At 41.6% G+C, this 23,064-nt stretch overlaps 1 protein-coding gene across 2 annotated transcripts in view; it reads right to left on the bottom strand.

Moving 5' to 3' along the window:
- The window catches only part of napgb (N-ethylmaleimide-sensitive factor attachment protein, gamma b), an 80,691-nt gene that overhangs the window by 38,317 nt on the left and 19,310 nt on the right, over positions 1 to 23,064 (bottom strand). Inside the window, exon 1 of one of the 2 annotated variants that reach the window (XM_063059288.1) lies at positions 2,641 to 2,883. The exons of the other annotated variant lie outside the window; for it this stretch is intronic. Within the exon in view, the coding sequence (XP_062915358.1) occupies positions 2,641 to 2,693 (53 nt within the window). The 5' untranslated portion in view covers positions 2,694 to 2,883. Of the gene's footprint in view, positions 1 to 2,640; positions 2,884 to 23,064 lie in introns of those variants that run through there. 2 annotated transcript variants of the gene reach the window in all.

Here is a 23,064-nt window from a genome sequence, read left to right as displayed (position 1 = left end):
CACCACCCTCTGGCTAAAGAATTTTCTCCACATCTTTGTTTTAAATGGATGCCCCTCTATCCTGAGGCAGTGCCCTCTTGTCCTCGACTCCTCCACCATGGAAAACATCACTTCGACATCTAGTCTGTCTAGGCTTTTTAACATTCAAAAGGTTTCATTGAGATTCCCCCCCCATCCATCTAAATTCCAGCAAGTACAGAACCAGAGCCATCAAACATTCTTCATATTATAACCCTTATCATTCCCAAAACTCTTTGAAATTTATTAAAGATCTGAACTGGTGTAACAAATAATTTCAAAATTTGCAGATGATACGAAATTTGTTGATGATGATGATGATGATGGCTGGTTCTTTGCTTGCAAACATCAGGAGGAAGAAGAGTCCTCAGGAGTGACTGTAGAGGACCGGTCATTACGCCCCTTCTAACTGGTCCCATCTACTTGGGTTTGGAATTGGAGTTGTCCTTCTCATAGGCTGGCTGCCAGCCAAGCCTGCCTGCCCAGTTATACCTCTGGACACTTGGTCACGCCATAACACAGCAAACTCAGTAAGAACAGTAACAGTGAAGGTGTTACTATGGGTACAGTAGTGTAGGAGATGCCATATGCAAGTGACCTCCTGCATGGCAAGCCAAACAGTGGTCCTGCGGCAATCACTACACCTGGAAAGGAGAGGCTATGTAAGACACTTCACCTTCTTTAAGTGAGCAAGAGATCCAGCCCAGGACTCACCCTCATCCGTTCAAATTTAAAAATATGGCAAACAAACTCTAGAAAGATGTAAATTAGTAAATGTTTGACTGAAAAAAGGTAAAATGAAGGAAGAATGAGGAAAACCATTATGAACTAATGGGTGTGGGATTTGGGAACTGGGATATCTGATATACTAGATTTAACCAAGTGTCAGGAGATGGAGATGTGCTAAGTTCAAAGAAAATTTATTATCAAAGTACATTTGTCACTAAAAACAACCCTGAGATTTGTTTTCTTGTGGGTGTACTCAATTAAGTGCAATGACCCTAAGAGGAAGACTGCATCCAACAAAGCAGGCAACCAATGTGTAAAAGACAACTGTTCAAATACAAAAGAAAACATAATAGTAAATAAATAAATAATAAATTTCGAGAACATGAGATGAAGTTTTTGAAAGTGAGTTTGTAAGTAGTGGGAATAGTTCAGTGATGGAGTGAATGACGTTGAGTGAAGTCATCCTCTCTGGTTCTAGAGCCTGATGGTTGAGGGATAATAACTGCTCCTGAACTTGGTGGTGTGAGCCCTGAAGATCCTGTACCACCTCCCTAATAGCAACATCAATAACAGCATGGCCTGGATAGTGGGATGTCCCTGATAATGGATGCCGCTTTCCAGCAGAAACATTTCATGTAGATGTTGGGGAGGTGAAAGGGAAGATGAAGATAACTTGAAAAATGAGGATATCATCCTTGTTAGAGAAAATGAATAGACATTATTCTTAAATGGTGAAAAATTGAAAGCCTTGGTGGTCAGTTATCCTTCAACATGATTGGTTACTCTACCAGCATATTAACATTTAATGACTCAAGAAGCCAAATGATGCATTGATATTTATGTCATGAGAATTTGTGTAGAGATATTTTGTTTCAGTTATGCTGCAGGACCCTGCTAGGCTCATATCTAAAATATTGCTATCTTTAACCACCATAGCATACTGCCCACATTAGGCTCACCAGGTTAATTCCTGGGTTGGCAGTTATGTCTTATGATAGAAACCAAATAAACCCAACTCTATATTACTTACTTTAGTGGAAGAAAAGTCAGTCTCATTGAGCTATACAAATATCTTACGGGGTTGAAAGGATAGATGCAAAATTCTCTGGCATGTCCAGAACCGGAGAGTTCAACAGCTCAAAATAAAAAGGCATTCAAGACAAGGATACGTTGTTTTACCCAGAAGCAATTGAATCACTGGTTTTGTCTACCAAAATGGCTGTGGAGTATACTTGCAGAAGTTAATCACCAAATATTTTCATGGAAAAAATCAATAGGAACTTAGAATGTAAGAGAATCAAGATGCAAGAGAGTATGCATAGAAGAGTGATGCCGAAGTACAAGATTATTAATAAGCACTTAACGATGGAAGAGTGCGAGGGGTCGAATTTTTTCATTTCGTTTGTTTAAGGTAAAAGTAGGAACTCAACAGAAAAGATCTTATAGGGCCCTTGTCACTATTAATCGAGAAAGAGTACAAAAGCAATTGTGGCAAACTTTTATGAAACCGGCTGGAGAGCCTTGCTTATATCCAATTTTACACAGAGGGTCATTGCAACAATCCTGCTCATCCCAAAAGTGGTATTGCAACACTAGCGGCGCTCACCAGATGAACGTACAATCTACTTCATCCAATTAATAGAGACGGCGCAGGCAAGGGCTTGCAAGCTTCCTCGCAGAACATCATGGGAGTTGTAGTGCAAACTCACTCCCCTGAGAGTGACACCTGATCAAAAAGACTACAAATCCCAGGAATACCCCGCGCCCACACAGAGGTGGCCAGGCCGGCGTCTGCGGGTCTCTCAGGTTGAGGTGAAGCACTTAAAACCGCCTCTAATTCTAAGGGACAGTAATAGTCCAACATTCACCGGCAAAAAAAATTGACTTGCTTACCATTTCTCGGCGGCCGCTATGTGTTCCAGCGCCTCGTTTATCTTTTGAGCCATCTTGTCTTTCTCCTAGATGGACCGCTTAAAAAATAAAACGGTATGTGGACAAAACAACCAGATAACTCGTCCTACCAACCAGAATAAACCTGACTGCCTGTCCTTCACTCAACCACCCAGTGTTTGTTGTTTGACGCAACGACGTGTGAATTATTAACGACAGACCGACGCAGGAGTACGCAAGCGCAAAGCAACTGCACTGCGAGTCCCAGCAAATCGCGCAAGCGTACATCTGCCAGTAATCCATCTACCGCGCAAGCGTACATCTGCCGGTAGTCCATCTACCGCGCAAGCGCGCAAAAAGTTTTCGGCGGATTCTTCGATGACACATTGCCTCCTTCATCCGGTATCCGCGCAGACGCAGACAAGTGCGCTGGGGTTGCGGTCAGTGCAGTGTGTTGTTGGAGGTTTACTCCATAACTAAAGAATCAATCCTCAGAACATTGAGAGATAATAAAAAGAAAGCTGATCTCTGGTAGATGGACGAATGTAAAAGCGATCTGAAGGAGTGGAATAAAGCTTTTAGAGAAGTTAAGCAGTGTTACTCCTATTCATCTTTCATATAATATGAAAGAGCTCAAACTATAATCAAAGTAGAAGGGCAAAGAAAATGTATTGTGATCGCATTGGGAAAGAGATGCAGATGGGGATGTTTAGGGTATCGATATAGAAAATGGGGGCAGGGGTTAGAAAGCGTGATGCTTTTATATGGTGGGGAGAAGTTAGCAGTTACTGACTGAAAAAGCAGCATTATTAGCAAAACATGTCAGTGTACATAATTTGGCCAATTTAAGTAAAGAAGAGAAATCTTTACTCCAAGGCAGAGTACAAAGTAAATGGCAGGATACTTGGTAGTGTGGAGGAGCAGAGGGATCTGAGGCTACATGTCCACAGATCCCTGAAAGTTGTCTTACAGGTAGATAGGGTAGTTAAGAAAGCTTATGGGGTGTTAGCTTTCATAAGTCAAGGGACAGAGTTTAAGAGTTGCGGGGTAATGATGCAGCTCTATAAAACTGGTTAGGCCACACTTGGAGTACTGTGTCCAGTTCTGGTTGCCTCACTATAGGAAGGATGTGGAAGCACTGGAAAGGAGATTTACCAGGATGCTGCCTAGTTTAGACAGTATGGTTTATGATCAGAGATTAAAGAAGCTCAGGCTTTACTCTCTGGAGAGAAGGAGGATGAGAGGAGATATGATAGAGATGTATAAGATAATAAGAGGAATAGATAGAGTGGATAGCCAGCGCCTCTTCCCCAGGGCACCACTGCTCAATACAAGAGGACATGGCTTTAAGGTAAAGGGTGGGAAGTTTAAGGGGGTTATTAGAGGAAGATTTTTCACTCAGAGAGTGGTTGGTGCGTGGAATGCACTGCCTGAGCCAGTGGTGGAGGCAGATACACTAGTGAAATTTAAGAGTCTACTAGACAGGAATATGGAGGAATTTAAGGTGGGGGAGTTATACGGGAGGCAGGGTTTAAGAGTCGGCACAACATTGTGGGTCGAAGGGCCTGTACTGTTCTGTTCTATGTTCTAACTTATAGAGAAACAGCTTTTTTGACAAGCAATCCTCAGATTGCTGAGAAAAAAAATATTCCAGTTCCTGCAAGGCTGTTGAATTTACATTATCTGAACTTTAAAGGGCTATTAATAGCACTGCTCAGACATCATCTGGGAAAGATAGTATTTGTTATAATGTGTTTAAACAGTTATTAGATTCAATACTTATGTTGGTTTTAAGACCATAACACCATAGGATATAGGAGCAGAATTAGGCCATTTGGCCCATCGAGTCTGCTCCACCATTTCATCATGTCCGATCCATTTTCCCTCTCGGCCCCATTCTCCTGCCTTCTCCCCATATCCCTTCATGCCTTGAGCAATCAAGAAGCTACCAACCTCTGCCTTAAGTATACATAAAGACTTGGCCTCCACAGCTGCTTGTGGCAAAGAATTTCACAGATTCACCATTCTCTGGCTGAAGAAATTCCTCCTCACCTCCATTCTGAAACGACATCATTCTATTCTGAGGCTGTGTCCTCTGGACTTAGACTCTCCCACCATAGGAAACATCTTCTCCTCATCCACGCTATTGAGGACTTTCAACATTCAATAGGTTTCAATGAGGTCATCCCCATTCTTCTGAACTCCAGAGCCATCAAACACTTCTCATGTGATGTACAATATTCTTTAATACTATGTGGATTGAAAGGCAACTTCCTATTTCCTATAAATTAGTGGTTGTTACCCCTATATTGGAACCTGGTGAAGATCAATCCTTCCAGTTAGAGACCTATTTCACTAACTTCACATGTATTGTATGTAAGTTAATGGAATAAATGATTATAGCAAGGCTTGCTTTCTTATTTTGTAGAAAGTGTGGAAAATTGACCGTATACCAATCTGGATTTCATAAAAGAAGAATGATCATGGATTCGGTGTTAAGTTTGGAGTTTGACTCTCGTAAGGCCCAAGTTAATAAAGAATCATTGGTAGCAGTACTCTTTGGTGTAGAGACAGTTTATGATATTTTATGGACACAAATGTTGCTGTTCAAACTGGAAAAGATAGGAATAGGTGGTTTTTATGTGATAAGAAGATGCAAGATAGGGTTGGAACAACACTCCCTAAGGAGTATGTGATAGAGAACGGGACTCCACAGCGTGTAGCCCACTCCTTTTTAATATTATCATTTTAATATTATGATTATTTTCTTAAATGTCGTCTCAGACATACCCATATTATTACCTGCAATGTGTAAGAGAGACAGGAGTATAAATTATACTGTTCAGAAAATACAGGTAGGTATTAATGAAGTAGAGGAATGGGGACGTCGGCAGGGGTTTACATTTTTTCTAAAAGGAACATTACACCGACAATTGACCTCAAATTCTATGGTAAATCTCTTAAAGTCAAGTCAAGTCTATTGCCAATTAGCTATATACGTAGGTGTGTACCATCAATAGAGACCAAGTTTCTCTGGACCAGGGTGTGAAGCACAGCCATACACATAACACACAATAACTTAGTAAAGTAAGAATTAAATGAATTATGCATAAATAAAACGAAGTGCATAAATTAAATATTGTAGGGCACAGTACAAATTAACTGGTGACACTTTGAATGCAATGCCCCAGGGAGTTCAAACGCTTAATGGCCTGAGGGAAGAAACTTTCCCATCTTGGCTGTTCTTGTCTTTATGCATTGGAGTCCGTTGCCTGTTGGTAGAAAGTCAAAGAGGATGCTGGATGGATGGGTGGGATCCTTGAAGTACTAAGGGTCCTACATACGTAGCACTCCTGACAAATGTTTCTGATGGATGGTAGGGAGACCTCTATGATCCTATTGGCCATTCTCACAGTCCTTTGCAAGGACTTTCTGTTGTTCGTCCATGGTTTTTCCCTTTGCCTGTGGTTGATTTGGGCCTTCAGGAAAAGATGAAGATGAGGAGCGATTGTATGATTGTATATCAGTGGCACGGGGAGTTCAGCAATTTATTCAAGGCAGATGTTATGACTTCTTACATAACTACACAGGTGGTTCAAAAGATCCAGTGACAGGTTTTTCCAGGTGTTTTCTGTTTATGTTCCAAAGTATCAGATGACTTTTCAGAAAAGATTACCAGACAAAGTATCAGAATTCACACCTGAGATGCTTACTATCATTTTAGCCTTGGAGTGGGTTGAAGAAATATGCCCTGATTATGTGCTTGTGTGCTCGGATTTGTTCTCAGTTTTGGCATATATTAAAACAGATATTTCAAATTGTGGCCAGACGTTCTTCCTGAGATTGGACAGCATCTGTTGAGGCTGCAGCGTCTAGACTTATGTATGTATACATTTCTTGCAGTTGAAGGAAACAAGGTGGCAGACACTCTTGCCAAGCATCACTTAAAATTAAGGATGTAAATGCAGTGGTTCCTTTACATAAAGGGGAGGTGAAAGCCATATTTAAAAAGTCAATTCGATCACTGTGGCAGCAGAGTTGGGATATGAAAAAGGACAGCATTTATATAAAATTCAGAAGATAGTGAGAAGTCAACCGGTAGATGAGTATAAAAGGAAGGAAGAAGTTATATTTTCATGTTTATATATTGGATATACTAGACTGAATAATTCCTTGTTCAGAATTAATATGCATGATATGGGCTGTGTAGAGAATGCACTTGTGAAGAAACGATGCAGCATGTATTGTTTGAATGCAGTTCCTATGAGGTGCAAAGGAAATATCTAATTGCTAACGCAAACACGAGGAAGTCTGCAGATGCTGGAAATTCAAGCAACACACGCAAAATGCTGGTGGAACGCAGCAGGCCGGGCAGCATCTATAGGAAGAGGTACAGTCAACGTTTCGGGCCGAGACCTTTTGTCAGGACTAACTGAAAGAAGAGATAGTAAGAGATTTGAAAGTGGGAGGGGGAGGGGGAAATGATAGGAGAAGGCAGGAAGGAGAGGGATGGAGCCAAGAGCTGGAAAGTTGAGTGGCAAAGGAATACAAGGCTGGAGAAGGGAGGGGATCATGGGATGGGAGGCCCAGGGAGAAAGAAAGGGGGAGGGGAGCATCAGAGGAAGATATTGACTTCATTAACTTTGCCTCCAACTTTCACCCTGCCTTCAAGTTTACCTGGTCCATTTCCGACACCACCCTCCCCTTTCTTGATCTTTCTGTCTATCTCTGAAGCCAGCTTATCTACTGATGTCTACTATAAGCCTACGGACTAGGGTTGCCAACTGTCCCGTATTAGCCGGGTCATCCCATATATTGGGGTAAATTGGTTTGTCCCATATGGGACTGCCCTTGTCCCGTATTTCCCCCGCTAAGTTAGAGTGTTCCTATGAAACCTCTCATAAGCCAAAATGGTGTAAAGCGAAGAAGCAATTACCATTAATTTATATGGGAAAAATTTTGAGCATTCCCAGTCCCAAAACATAACCTACCAAGTCATACCAAATAACACATAAAACCTGAAATAACGCTAATATATAGTAAAAGCAGAATTGGGAAGATTAAGCCAAAACTGATTTGTAGGAAAAAAAATTGGCACGTACACGCATGCACACACACAGGTGCCTGCACAAGGCTTCACAGTCATGGTAGTCTTTCTCGGGGTAAACACAAGTGTCCCGTATTTGACTGCTACTTTTGTCCCTTATTTAGGAGTGAGAAAGTTGGCAACCCTACTATGAACTCTCACAGCTACCTGGACTATTCCTCTTCCCATCCTATCTCTGGCAAAAATGCCATCCCCTTCTCGCACTTACTCCATCTCCACTGCATCTGCTCAAAGGATGAGGCTTTTCACTCCAGGGCGAAGGAGATGTCCTTTTTTTTATATATAAAAGAAAGGGGCTTTCCTTCCTCCACCATCAACTCTGCTCTCAAACATATCTCTCCCATTTCATGCACATCTGCTCTCACCCCATCCTCCCGCCACCCCACTAGGGATAGAGTTCCCCTTTTCCTCACCTACGACCCCACCAGCCTCTGGGTCCAACATATAATTCTCCGTAACTTTTGCCACCTACAAAAGGAACCCACCACCAAGCACATCTTTCCCTCCCCCCCCCTTTCTGCTTTCCGCAGGGATCACTCCCTATGCGACTCCCTTGTCCATTCGTCCCCCCAATCCCTCCCCACTGATCTCCCTCCCGGCACTTATCCTTGTAAGCGGAACAAGTGCTACACCTGCCCCTACACTTCCGCCCTCACCACCATTCAGGGCCCCAGACAGACCTTCCAGGTGAGGCGACACTTCACCTGTGAGTCAGCTGGTGTGATATACTGCGTCAGGTGCTCCCGGTGCGGCCTTCTATATATTGGCGAGACCCGACGCACAATGGGAGACCGTTTCGCTGAACACTTATGTTCTGTATGCCAGAGAAAGCAGGATCTCCCAGTGGCCACACATTTTAATTCCACGTCCCTTTCCCATTCTGATATGTCCATCCATGGCCTCCTCTACTGTCAAGATAAAGCCACACTCAGGTTGGAGGAACAACACCTTATATTCCGTCTGGGTAACCTCCAACCTGATGGCATGAACATTGATTTCTGTCAATGCCCCTCCTCCCTTTCCTACCCATCCCTTATTTATTTATTATTTTTTCTTTTCCCCCTTTCTTTCTCTCTCTTTTTTCTCCCTCTGTCCCTCTCACTATAACTTCCTCTAATGCTCCCCTCCCCCTTTCTTTCTCCCTAGGTCTCCCATCCCATGATCCTCTCCCTTCTCCAGCCTTGTATCCCTTTTGCCAATCAACTTTCTAGCTCTTAGCTCTATCCCTCCCCCTCCTGTCTTCTCCTATCATTTCGGATCTCCCCCTCCCACTTTCAAATCTCTTACTATCTCTTCTTTCAGTTAGTCCTGGCGAAGGGTCTGGGCCCAAAACGTCGACTGTACCTCTTCCTATAGATGCTGCCTGGCCTGCTGCGTTCACCAGCATTTTGTGTGTGTTGCTTGATCTAATTGCTAAATTGAGATCGTTAGGACAGACACAGTTTTACGTGGAAAGTTTGTTAGGATATCAAAGTGCCATCGTAATGTATAAAAGTACATTCTGACTTTCTGAAAAGTAGTAGACTTTTTGATATTATTTGAGTTTATTTGGGGGGGAGGAGTTTATTGGGTATACTTCCTGTCTCTTTACTCCCCACTCTAAGTCAGTAGGTAGCATAAAGGCACCTAATGTTGGTCTGCCAACCGCCATTAAACTTTATGAGAAGTGCAGTGTCCTCTCCTCCACTTCGTTTCTAGCAGGGCAGTCATTTCAGCAATGATGCGCTGTTTTTCTTTTACCTGGGATGCACTTATTGTATAAACACACCAGCTTTAGAGGCTCTATAACTGATTGCAATCAAAATTCAAAGTTGAATTTATTATCATATGCACAAGTACATGTTATGCATGGGTGCACAGAAGTACCTACAGTACTTGCAGTAGCATCGATGGAACATAACATAATATAAGCAGTATTCACAAGAAAAACATAAATTATACACAGAATAAAGGACGATCTATCTTGGGTTCAGCACATTGATCCCATTTATGAAGAAGGCAAGTTAGCACTCTACTTCATTTGAGGACACGGTATGTCACAAATTTCTATGTATGTACTATGGAGAGCATTTGACTAGTTGCATTGTTCAAGGTTCAAAGTAAATTCATTATCCACGTACAGGTTTCCCCCACTATCCGAAGGTAGAGCGTTCCTATGAAACGGTTCGTAAGTCGGAATGTCGTAAAGTGAATAAGCAATTAATATGGGAAAAATTTGAGTGTTCCCAGACCCAAAAAATAACCTACAAAATCATGCCAAATGACACGTAAACCCTAAAATAACAGTAACATATAGTAAAAGCAGGAATGATATGATAAATACACAGCCTATATAAAGTAGAAGTACTTTTCTGCAGCACTGTCTAGCACAGCGAAAATCTCACAGCAGCACTCTCAGCAGAAACACTCTTTCCAGTAACCTTAAGCTATGAAGCTGCCAAATCATACCAAATAACACATAAAAATACACAGCCTATATAAAGTAGAAACAATGTATGTACAGTGCAGTTTCACTTACCAGAATCGGGAAGACTAATAAATTGCAGTTAAACGCTTGCTTATACGAATAACACCTTCTGTAATTATTTTCTTCAGTTCTGCCTGGAACTTTTTGGCAGCTTCAGTATCAGCTGAAGCACTCTCTTTGGTAAACGTTAAACTATGAAGCTGCCCTCACCTCAGAAACCCATCAAACCACCCATGACTACCTTTAAATTCCACTTTCACAACACTTGCATCACTATCGTCCAGTGCTTTCTGTTTCAACTTATTAAAAAGACTGACTGATTTCTCCTTAAGTATAAAAAAACTTAACGGAACACCACGCTTTGTACACCCATCACTCCACTCAAGCAATAGACTTTCCATTTTATCCATTATTGGATGCCGACTAAGAGAGACCACTTTGCTACGAGCAGAACCAACAGTAACATCGGCAGCTTTCAAAATTCTTTCTCTCTGTGTATAAATAGTGCGAATGGTGGATGCAGCCAAGTTCAACGCACGGACAATGTCCTTACTTCATTCTCCAGGATTGAAATGCTTAATTATGTTCAGTTTTACGCTAAGTGTAACACCCTTATGAGCTCTTTTAGGCTTTTCTGATACCTTAGAACTCATCTTGCTAACGAATGAACAAAATAAATCGAGATAAAGCACGTGCTTAAGCAATGGCGGCTAGAATGCAGTTCCAGGGGAGGAGCTTGGCTGTTTGGGCGTGCACTGTCTTTTCTCGCGCGCTGCCTCTATTCACACACTGCCTTTTTACGTAACAGTGAAAACACCTTCTGTTAGTGAAAGCCGGTAACTAATGTAGGTCTTTCGTAACAGCGAGGTGTCATAAAGCAAACATTTGGAAAACAGGGGCCACCTGTATGTATGTGTTACCAAGTACTATCCTGCAATTCATTTTCTTGCAGGCATTCACAGTATAACAAATAATCAACGAAAAACTATACACAAAGACTGACAGCAACCAATACGCAAAAGAAGACAAACTGTAACTAAAAAAAATAAACAAATAATGCTGAGAACAGGAGTTGTCGAGACCTTAAAGGTGAGACCATAGGTTATTTTCAATAATCAGTACAGAGGTGTGGGGAGTGAAGCTGTCCACACTGGTTCAGGAGCTTGATGGTTGAAGGGTAATAACTGTTTCTGAATCTGATGGTATGAGGATGTAAGGCTCCTGATGGTAGCAGCAAGAAGAGAGCATGGCCTGGACAATGGAAGTCCTTGACGATGGATGCTGCCTTCTTGTGGTGACGCTCCTTATGGACGTAGTCAGTGGTGGGAAGGGAGTTTCCTGTGATGAATTGGGTGGTATCCACCAATTTTTGTAGGCTTTTCTGTTCCTGTGCACTGGTGTTTCCATACCAGGTCATGCTACAACCAGTCAATATACTCTCCACTGTGCAGCCACAGAAGTTTATCAAAGTTTTAGATGATATGCCATTCTAAAAGCAATTTAGAAGGATGAGAGGGGATCTGATTGAAACATATAAGACTATTAAGGGATTGTACACACTCGAGGCAGGAAACATGTTCCCGATGTTGGGGGATTCCAGAACCAGAGGCCACAGTTTAAGAATAAGGGGTAGACAATTTGGAACAGAGTTGAAGGAAAACCTTTTTACACAAGAGGGTTGTGGTTCTTTGGAATACTCTTCCTCAGAAGGCAGTAGAAGCCAATTTTCTGGATTCTTTCAAAAAAAAGTTAGATAGAGCTCTTAAAGATAGTGGAGTGAAGGGATATGGGGAGAAGGCAGGAAAAGGGTACTGACTGTGGATGATCAGCCATGACCACAGTGAATGGTGGTGCTGGCTCAAAGGGCTGAATGGCCTACTCCTGCACCTATTGTCTATCTACACAAACCTCTAAGAAAGTAGAGGCTCTGCCATGCTATCTTCAATAGGTACATTTAATGTCAGAGCAATGTATACAATATACATTCTGAAATTCTTTTTCCTCACAAACATCCACAAAAACAGAGGAGTGCCCCAAAGAATGAATGACAGTTAAATGTTAGAATGCCAACCCCACCCCCCCCAGACTCAAAGATGTCATCATTATTACTTCTCCATCTTAGAGTCAAAATCTTGGAACTCCATACCTGCGTTGGACACTGTGGTGATACTTTCAAATCACAACTACAGCAGTTTAAGGAAGCAGAATACAATCTAGTTCCCAAAGACAATGAGCGATTAGTCAATAATGGAAAAAAGTACTAATTTTTTATAATATCTTGATTTTATTAAAGTGATATTATATTATAGTGCTAACAGAAATATTCCACCATGAATAATTTTATCAGTGTGATATTTTCATTTTATCATTACTTAGTGAGTTCAAAATTTTTAACGAATTGAAACCCCATTTCAACCCTCCTCACACAGCAGGTTTAACCCAAGGTATGGCTAGAACGTTAATAGGCAATCACATTTTGACAACTTTGTTTCCAGTGATAAAAAATATTGCAAATGGTGTAAATATGAAATAAAAAACTGAAAATACCAGAAACACTCAGTAGATCAAGCAGCATCTGTGAAAAGATATTTCAAGTCTTAGATGAGTTCTGACAAAGTGATTAACTCAGGCTCACAGATTTTTTTTGTTGACACCTTCCGGAAAGGGTTCTTCTGCACCAGTTGCTCTGTAATCACTAACTATTCAAGGCTGAACTGTTAATTTATTTTTAATTCTAACTTGTTATTTATTTATTTGTAACATTTCCATTTTTAAAATATTATGAAATTTAACCTCCCAGCTTCTGACCCTCAATCTTTCATTCCAGATGAAGAGACTTGACCCTAATATTGATCATCTTTCCAACGGGGTCTACTCCCCTACATCTCTCCTCTCCACCTCCCTCCCGTTATTCCATGCTCCTTCAGCTCGTGTGATATTCCATAATCTTCAGCCTTTTGTCACTTCACCTATCACCTCCTAGCTTCTGACACCATTCTCATTTCCCCTCCTCACCTGGGTCGATCCACCACCTGCTGTCTCTCGGTACGCCTCTCCCCTCTATCATTCAGTCCAGATGAAGGATCCCTTCCATTTTCTTCCATAGCTGCAGCCTGACTTGCTGAGTTCCTCCAATGTTGTGTTGTTTTGCTTGAAATTTAAATTATTGAAGTTTTTTTTTCAAAATAATAAGATTGTTCTAACAGTAACAGCACATCAAATCAACCATTAAATGTCATTTCATCTTAAGATATAGAAGCAGAAACAGGCCACATGACACATTGAGCCTGCTCGCCAACCTTTGACCTTAATCCACTTTCTCCATGTTCTCCAATTCCCTTGGTGTTCAAAAACCTGTCGAGAATATTGAACATAGAACAGTACACCACGGTACAGGCCCTTCAACTCACAATATTGTACTGACTTTTAACCTACTCCCTGATCAACCTAATGCTTCGCTCCCATATAACACTCCATTTTTCATTCATCCACATGCCTGTCTATGAGCCTCTTAAATCTCTGTACTATATCTGCCTCTACCACCACTTCTGGCAGCACATTCCCGGCACCCACCACTATGTAGAAAACCTATCTCTGACCTTCGCCCAATATTTGCTTCCAGTCACCTTAAAATTATACCCTCTCATATTAGCCATTTCTGCCCTGGGAAAAAGACACTGGTCTTTTCTATCAATACCTCTTATCATCTTATACGCCTCTACCAGGTCCCTCTCATTCCTCTTTTGCTCCAAAGAGAAAAGCAGTAGCTCACTCAGTCTTTTCTTTTAAGATAGGCTTTCTATTTCAGGATGCTGTTTGTTGGCTATAGCTCAGCGTTTAACACTATCGTTCCCACAGTCCTGACTGATAAGCTACAGAACCTGATCCTCTGTACCTCTCTCTGCAAATGGACCTTTGACTTCTCAACTGGAAGACCACAATCTGTGTGGATTGGTAATATGTCCTCCTCGCCGACAATCTGTCGACTGCCGCACCTCAGGGATGTGTGCTTAGCAAACTGCTCTACTCTCCCTATACCCACGACTGTGGGGCTAGGTACAACACAATCCCATCTGTAAATCTGCTGATGTTACAACCATTGTTGGTAGAATTTCCGGATGGATACAAGAGGGCGTACAAAAGAGAGAGTGCTGTCACAGCAACAATTTTGCACTCAATGCCAGTAAGACACAGAGTGATTGTGGACTTCAGGAAGGGTAAGATGAGGGAACACGAGCCAATCCTCAGAGGGATCAGAAGTGGAGAGAGTGAGCAATTTCCATTTCCTGGGTGTCAAGATCTCTGAAGGTTTAACCTGGTCCCAACATATCGATGCAGCTATAAGGAAGGCAAGGCAGCAGCTATATTTCATTAGAGGTCTGAGGAGATTTGGTTTGTCACCTAAAACACTTGAAAACTACAAATGGACCGTGGTGAGCATTCTGATAGGCTACATCACTGTGTGGTTTGGAGGGGGCGGGGGAATGTAGCTACTGCACAGGATCGAAATAAGCTTCAGAAAGTTGTTAAATTAGTCAGCTCCATCTTGGGTACTAGCCTTCACTGTATCCAAGACATCTTCATGGAGTGGTCCCTCAGAAAGGCAGCGTCCATTATTAAGGATTCCCATCACCCAGAGCATGCCCTTTTCTCATTATTAACATCAGGAAGGAGATAACAGAAGCCTACAGGCGCACATTGAGAAACTCAGGAATAGCTTCTTCCCCTCCGCCATCCGAATTCTATTTGGACATTGAACCCATGATCGCTACCTCACTTTTTTTAAAATATTATTTCTATTTCTGAACTATTTTTAATTTAACTATTTAATATACATACATACTTACTGTAATTGACTTATTTTTTTCTGTATCATCATGTACAGCATTATACTGCTGCCTCGAAGTAAACAAATTTCACTACATATGCCAGTGATAATAAACCTGATTGTGATTGTAATTCTCATTCTAATCCAGGAAGCATATTAATTAATCTCCTCTGTACCCTCTCTAAAGCTTTCTCATCCTTCCTATAATAAAGTGACCAACACTGAAACACAATACTCCAAGTGTGCTGTAACCAGAGGTTTATAGATCTGCAACATTACCTCACGGTTCTTGAACTCAATTCCTCAACTAATAAAGGAGTTTGAAACAGTGTGCAGTTTCAAACTCCTGGGAGTGCATATCTCACACAACTGCCCATGGTCCCTGAAGACATTCTGCACAACCAGGGATGCTAACCAATGCCTCCACTTTCTGAGGAGGCTGAAGTGAGCTGGACTATGCACATCTATACTCACGTCATTCTACAGATGCACAGTAGAGAGCTGGACTATGTACATCGGTAATCATGGCATTTTACAGATGCACAGTAGGCAGCATCCTAACAATCTGCATCATTGTATGGCACAGAAACTGCACCGCCTTTTTAATCACCCTATCAACGTGTGCAACAGCTTCATGGGATCTGTGCATGGGGTCCACAAGGTCCCTCTGTTCCTCCGCACTATTAAGGATCCTGCCTTCAATCCCGTACTCCATCTTCAATTTCAACCTTCAGACTTTTCCAGCTTCAACTCCATACTCAGAGGCATGGGACTATTAGGTCATCATAGAGTCATCAAGTCACAGAGTAATACAGCATGGAAAAGAGCCCTTTAGTCCATCTCCTCCATGCTGACTAAGATTTCCATCTAAACTACTGCTATTTCTCTGCACTTGGTCCACATCCCTCTAAACATTTCCTATCCATGTAACTGTCCAAGTAAGTGTCTTCCCAATGCTATCATTGTTCCTGCCTCAATCATTTCCTCTGGCAACTCATTCTGTAAATGCACCATGCTGTGTGTGAAGAAATTGTCCGCGCTCACCTTAAACCTATATTTATATTTGCAGTTCATACATCTTTCACCTAACTAAAAACTAAGGGAACTTGAGTAAATGTTCTATTCAAAGGCCCTACTTGCAGTCTTAATCTCATTTAATTTAGATATTGGCTGCCCTGCACAGTATTCCAGCACTGTATTAATTTCCATGTGATATATTGCATTAGTTTTGATCTACTCATAAAAATTGACAATAGCAATTGGCAGCTTTTCCACTATCTTTTGACAAGAAACACAAACCTCTTTTCAAGTTATTTGGAAAAATGGGAAGATTATTTTACAAAGCAGTTCTTCATTATTTGAGTCATTTAATTGAAAACACTGTGGAACTTAAACCAATTAGTTGAAGAAAATAATTCTTGAAGGAAGGAAAGAGGAATAGATTGATTCAATTAAAAGATCTTCAGACATAGATATAGAGCCATGATTTTGAAAGTACTTAAAATTGCCAAGATTCTTGGAGTAATTAGGTACCCTGGATCAAAGATGACTTTAATCAGTTCTGATATAGAGTCCCAAACCTGAAATATTAACTCTTTCTCTTTCCACAGGTACTCTCCTATTTGCCAAGTTTTTCTAGCCTTTTCTGGTTTTATTTCAGATTTCTAGCATTTGCAAATTTTCTTTTGTGATTCTCATGACTTTTCCATTTTGTTTTTATAGATTCTGAGGTAATTTAAGAACTGCAGACTTCTCCCCAGGTGGAACAGGGAGTGACACAAATGGTGGGTGGGTGGTTAATTTTGTGAGATGATGTACTCCTGCCACCTTCAAATTGCTTCTGTCATGCTCCTGATGCATGGACTCAAGACCCTCAATACCACCCGAAATGCTGTTTCTCCATTTTGTACAATAACAGACCAGGGACTTCAGAGAGTCTTTGTACCCTTGAATCTTTTCTTCAGTCCATCTAATAATCTCCTCCCCTAGTAGTGCTCGGTTTCAAGTCTATTTTGGGAACCCAGTGTTGGTCAGTAAATTACATTTCAGAATCAACTGTTACTGTTTGCTGGTCTCTGTCGGAATTGCAATAATCAGGCATTTTCTCATGCAGACAGCTACAGTTCTTTGGATTTTCCAACCTCAGAAGGATGTGAATGGTCATTGGATAATTTGATTCTTAGCATTGTGGAGGAATAGAGGGATCCTGGGGTCCATGCCCATAGATCCCTCAAAGTTGCCGCACAAGTTGATAGAGTGGTTAAGAAGGAATATGGTGTGTTAACTTTCATTAGTTAAGGAATCAGTTCAAGAGCCATGAGATAATGTTGCAGCTCTGTAAATCTCTGGTTAGACCATACTTGAGAATATTGTGTTTGTTCTATTTGCTTCTTTAAAGGAAGGATGTGGAAGCTTTAGAGGTGGTGCAGAGGAAATTTACCAGGATACTGCTTGGATTGAGAGCATGTTGTATGAGGCTAGGCTGAGTGAGCTAGGGCTATTCTCTTTGGAGTGAAGAAGAATGAGATGTGACATGATAGAGGTATATACAATGAAAAATGGCATGGATAGAGTGGGCAGCCAGCACCTTTTCCCAGGGGTGGAAATGCTAATACAAGAGGACATAATTTTACGCTGATTAGAGGAAAGTATAGGGGGATGTCTGAGGTAGGTTTTTTTCCTAAAAACAGAGAGAGAGGTGGGTGTGTGGAATGTGCTGCCTGGTGTGGTAGAGGAAGATATATTAGGCAGATTTAAGAAACTCTTATGTAGGCACTTGTATGAACAAAAAATGGAGGATTATGTTGGAGGGAAGCATTAGATTGATCTTGGAGTAGGTTTACAGGTTGGCACACCATTGTGGGCCGAAGAGCCTGTACTGTGCTGAAGTGCTCTATTTCTATGATGTGTGGCTTGGTAGGTTAAATAACTGCTGTAACTTAGCCTGATGAGTTGTTGAACCTGGGAGGAGTTTGATGAGAATGCAGGGAGAATGAAACATTGTATTAATGTAGGATTAGTGTAAATGTGCTGTTGATGATCAAACCAGACAGTGGGTTGAAGGGCCTGTTTTCATGCCATATCTCTATGTCTGACTCTATGAATATATCTTACATGTTAATCCTCTCAAGTTTAGAATCCATGGCATCCCTTCTGCTCTTGAAATAGGCTCAGTTAAGTGTGTCTTCCATATCGACATCTTTTCTTGGTCCATACCAAATCTTTACAGTGTATGCCTTTGCCATTGTAAGCATTTCCTGCAACCTCCTTTGTGCTGGATTGTTTACAAAAGCCTTACGTCTGAGTGGCTCTGGATGATACAGATCTCCCTCATGTGAATTAGCAAAGCTTTTCCAGTCCAAAGATCACAGCAAGTAGCTCCTTCTCAGCCTGCACATTATTTCCATCCCTCACCCTGTTTTCCACCACTGATTATAACTCCTGAAAAATGGACCTGCAACTTCAACCTCAGACTTGATAATCACCTAAAGATGAAGGAAATAAAACCTGTGGATGGGAACATCTTTGACCTGGGGTGGGGGTGGGGGTTTGCTTATGATCCTTTTCAGTACAGCAACCACGAAACTGCTTCTAGCTCCCACACGATTTCTCCATATGCCAGATCTGTTTAATGAAATGCTGCCGTTTTGGATGGCACGTTTCCCATTTTGAAAGGCCTCTGGTGATCTGCAGAACTTCTCCGAAAATGCTTTCAGACACTTATCTGTTTCTGATGTGATCCATGGAGATAAGTCAAACTAAAATGAACCCATAATTCTCTTAGAGATAATAGTAATTCCTAAACTGGAGAATATTAAAACATTGTTTATCATGAAAAGACTGGGGATGCGATGGAAAAAATAAAAGGTTACTACTGAGTTGGTATGCAATATTATAGCATTTTATTTTTACATGGAAAGGGGAACGAAGGAAATAAACATTCCATGCAGGGTCTTTTATATATAAAAGAGTGACATCTTTTACACATGGGTAAGTGCACAAAGTAAAGCTCTTCACCAGCTTCACCACACAGTGTCAGCACTGAACACAATGCCAAGTTAACTTAAGTCTCTCTGCCTGCACCTAGTCCATATCCTTCCATTTTCAGCATATTCACATGTATGTCTGAACAAACTCTTAGATGATACTATTGTGTCCGTTTCCACCACTTCCCAGCAGCATGTTCCAGGCAACTATCACTCTCTGTGTAAAAAAAAACCTTTCCTGCACATTGTTGCCCCTCTCACCTAAAATTCTAACTTTGGAGAAGGATTATATGTTAATACTGATATATTAATGATATGTTAAACGCTGTTTCTAGGATCTGAAATATAATTAATGATAACAAGCCCATTATCTGACTTCATTCAATGGACTGTTTCTATTATTGTGTTGCTTTTATTTGCAGATTTCTGCTTCTCTGCTCCTTTATTACTTGTGTCATACTGCATTGGCTGTTTACTATATTTCCAAATGCATAATGGATATTTCAACAACCTGCGGAGAAGAGTTGTTTTCTATTCCCCGTGCATTTTGAGAAAGGAGATAAACATCTTTGAATTAGTACATTGTCTCAAATGCTGAAGGGAGTTATGTGCCCACGGAGAATAATTCATCTTCTGTTTCTATGTTTCTTCCTGTCATAGCCTGGGTATTTTTTTTTTGCCCCCAAAGCCCCTTTCAAGTTCTAAAATAAAACAGAAAACACTCAGCAGATCAGACTACATCTGTGGGTAGGGTAACAGATAATGTTTCAGGTCAAAAAACCCTTTCTCAGAACAAGAAGGTAGCAAAAGAGAGACACAGGGACTGCAAATGCTGAAATCGGAGGAAATACAGAAACTGCTGGAGGAGCTTGGTGGGTCAGAGTATCTATAGGAGGAAATGAACAGAGATGATTTGGCAGCAGGGAGAATAGGGGAGGGGGATATTTCTGATCGGGTAAGTCTAATGTGACTATAGAGATAAGTTATAAATTAGGTTAATTGTTAGTGAGTGAATGAGAGCTGGGATAGTCCTACTTAGAAGAGAATAAATAGAAAATTATTAAATGCATTTGAAATATTAGGGTGGTTGATAGAACAACAAAGTTGAAATTGTTTCCTCTAACAAGTTGATTAGTAACTGGAAAATGTAAATTTGCATTTAAATTAAAACAGAATGTTATCTAAATGGAGACAAAATACAAAAAACTTAGGTGCAAAGGGACTTGGGAGTTCTTGTGCAGGATTCCCTAAAGTTTAATTGCAGGTTGTGTCTGTGGTGAGGAAGGCAAATGCAATATTAGCATTAATTTCAAGAGGACTAGAATATAAAAGCAAGGATGTAATGCTGAAACTTTATAAAGCACTGGGGAGGCCTCACTTGGTGTATTGTGAGCAGGTCTAGGCCCCTTATCTTAGAAAGGATGTGCTAAAACTGGAGAGGGTTCAAAGGAGGTTCACGGAAATGTTTCCAGGATTGAAAGGCTTGTCATATGAAGAGCATCTGATGGCTCTGGGCCTGTATTCACTAGAATTCAGAAGAGTGAGGGGTGACCTCATTGAAACCTATCGAGTGGTGAAAGACGTTGATAGAGTGGATGCGGGGAGGATGTTCCCTACGGTGGGAGAGTCTAAGACCAGAGGACACAGCCTCAGATAGAGGGGCATCCTTTTAGAACGGAGATGAGGAGGAATTTCTTTAGCCGGAGGATGATGAATTGGTGAAATTCTTTGCCACAGGCAGCTGTGGAGGCCAAGTCTTTATGTATATTTAAGGCAGAGAATGATAGATTTATGATTGGTCAGGGCATGAAGGGTTATGGGGAGAAGGCAGGAGATTGGGGCTGAGAGGAAAATTGGATCAGTCATGATGAAGTGGCTTAATTCTGCTCCTATATCTTACGGTTTTATGGTCTAAAGCACCATTGTCACCATTAAAGGCCGATTTATACTTGTGCATACTAACTTACGCCACAGCCTACGCAAGTGGGCTACGCCGTTGTGAGCATTTATATTTGTGCGTTGGTGTGTCTGCATTGCTCTGCAATTCACCACCAAAACCCTAGTTGGCGGTGGGGTTTCTATGCCATTGTGTTGAGTTTCTTTGTGTTAACACTCAACACGAAGAAACTCAAATTTCAAACAATGGCGACTGAAACTGAAGGAGGGTGAATTTTCTGTGCTTGTCCGACCACTGAGAGATATGGACGAGGAAATGCACTTCAAATATTTTCGGATGTCGGCAGGTAGATTTGATGATTTGGTTCATCGTCTCCAACCATTTATTTCGCATCAGTGTACGCACAGTATACTCAGAGACTGGCAATCACCATTCGAGTTTTAGCTTCAGGTGGAGGTCCACAGGCTGTAGCAGTTAGCTACAAACTGGCGTCAAGCACAGGGTCCTCCATAATTTTGGAGGTCTAAAGCGTGATGGACAGCATTGCCAGTCGCCGAATGACAAGCTATTGCAGCGTAGGAGGAAATGCGATGCTACCAAGCGGACCAATCACAGTTGTTGCGGTCTGCGATGCTGCCACGTGTAGTTACATTTTGGGAGAAGTGCGCGTTAGGCTGCAGCGTAGGGTCCGGGGCTACGCCGTACCTACGGCATACATTTGACGCACAAGTATAAATCAGCCTTAAGGCCACACGAGAAATACTGAACATGAAATTTCAGAAAGTGTGGCGCGTGGCCAAGTGGTTAGGGCGTTGGACTCACGATCTGAAGGTTGTGGGTTCGAGTCTCGACCAAGGCAGCATGTTGTGTCTTTGAGCAAGGCACTTAACCACACAATTCTCCAGTCCACCCAGCTGAAAATGGGTACCGGCAAATGCTGGGGGTCAACCTTGCGATAGACTGGCGTCCTATCTGGTGGGGGGGGGGTAGTCTCGTACTCTCAGCCGCTTCACGCCACAGAAACCGGCATAAGCACCAGCCTGATGGGCCACAAGGCTCGGGACAGACTTTAACTTTAAAAAGTTTCAGAAAGTCACCACCTCGTGTTATTCCAAATGCTGTGCCATAATTTTACTGCTTATTAAGGTCTCTGAAATTTATGTAGTCGTTTGTGATTCTAGTTTTTTTTTAAAAACACCCTGTTACCTCGGTCTTAATGTTATCACTTTGATGACAGAGAAGGGCTTTAAGCACTTGGCATAAATATGAGAGTGGTTGAATAGGGGCTTGAAGTGGGGTTAATTGTAGGGAACAAACAACAGGAATTCTGCAGGTGCTGGAAATTCAAGCAACACACATCAAAGTTGCTGGTGAACGCAGCAGGCCAAGCAGCATCTATAGGAAGAGGCGCAGTCGACGTTTCAGGCCGAGACCCTTCGTCAGTCCTGACGAAGGGTCTCGGCCTGAAACGTCGACTGCGCCTCTTCCTATAGATGCTGCTTGGCCTGCTGCGTTCACCAGCAACTTTAATTGTAGGGAATTTGTTTTGTAAATGGAAGCCCAACTGTGGGACAGTTGTGAATCATGAGTGACAAGAATATGTTTAATAGTGACTAACACAAAGGTTCTGAAAGAGAACAACTATCTATTATTAAAATAAAATCTAAGTGCAAATGAAAACAAAAGTATTCCTTTTGTCTTTGGCTGCTTTCAGCCATCCTGCTCTCAGTAAACTAAATGGGTCAAGTTAACAAGGGGTTAAACAAAACTTGTTGCACAGACTCACCACTTGATGTTCCTGCCCTCTTTCACATAGGTTGGCCAAAATCAGCTGAATCTCCACTGTGGTAGTTCCAGAAAAGCTACTAGTTAGGTAGACCTCAGGACACGAACGCACTGACAAGACGACAAGGTTGACCTTTCCTCTTAACAGAAGCAAGGATGTGTTTCTGACCAGAGATACTTTAAAACTATTAAAATTGTTGTAAGTACTTATAAAATGAAAGTGAAGCTCACTAAAACAAAGTGTGTAAAAATGTTGTTCACCAATCTCCAAATTTGTCTCCTAACCTGGATTACAGAGTGAATTCCTGAATTAAGACTGGAAAATCCTGAATTGTCCAGCTTTGGATAAATGTTGGA

The sequence above is a fragment of the Mobula hypostoma genome, chromosome 1 (genome assembly GCF_963921235.1).
Source record: "Mobula hypostoma chromosome 1, sMobHyp1.1, whole genome shotgun sequence".
NCBI lineage: Eukaryota > Metazoa > Chordata > Chondrichthyes > Myliobatiformes > Myliobatidae > Mobula > Mobula hypostoma.
Note: the sequence above shows the minus strand (reverse complement) of the source record. Positions and strands in the feature narration are given on the sequence as shown.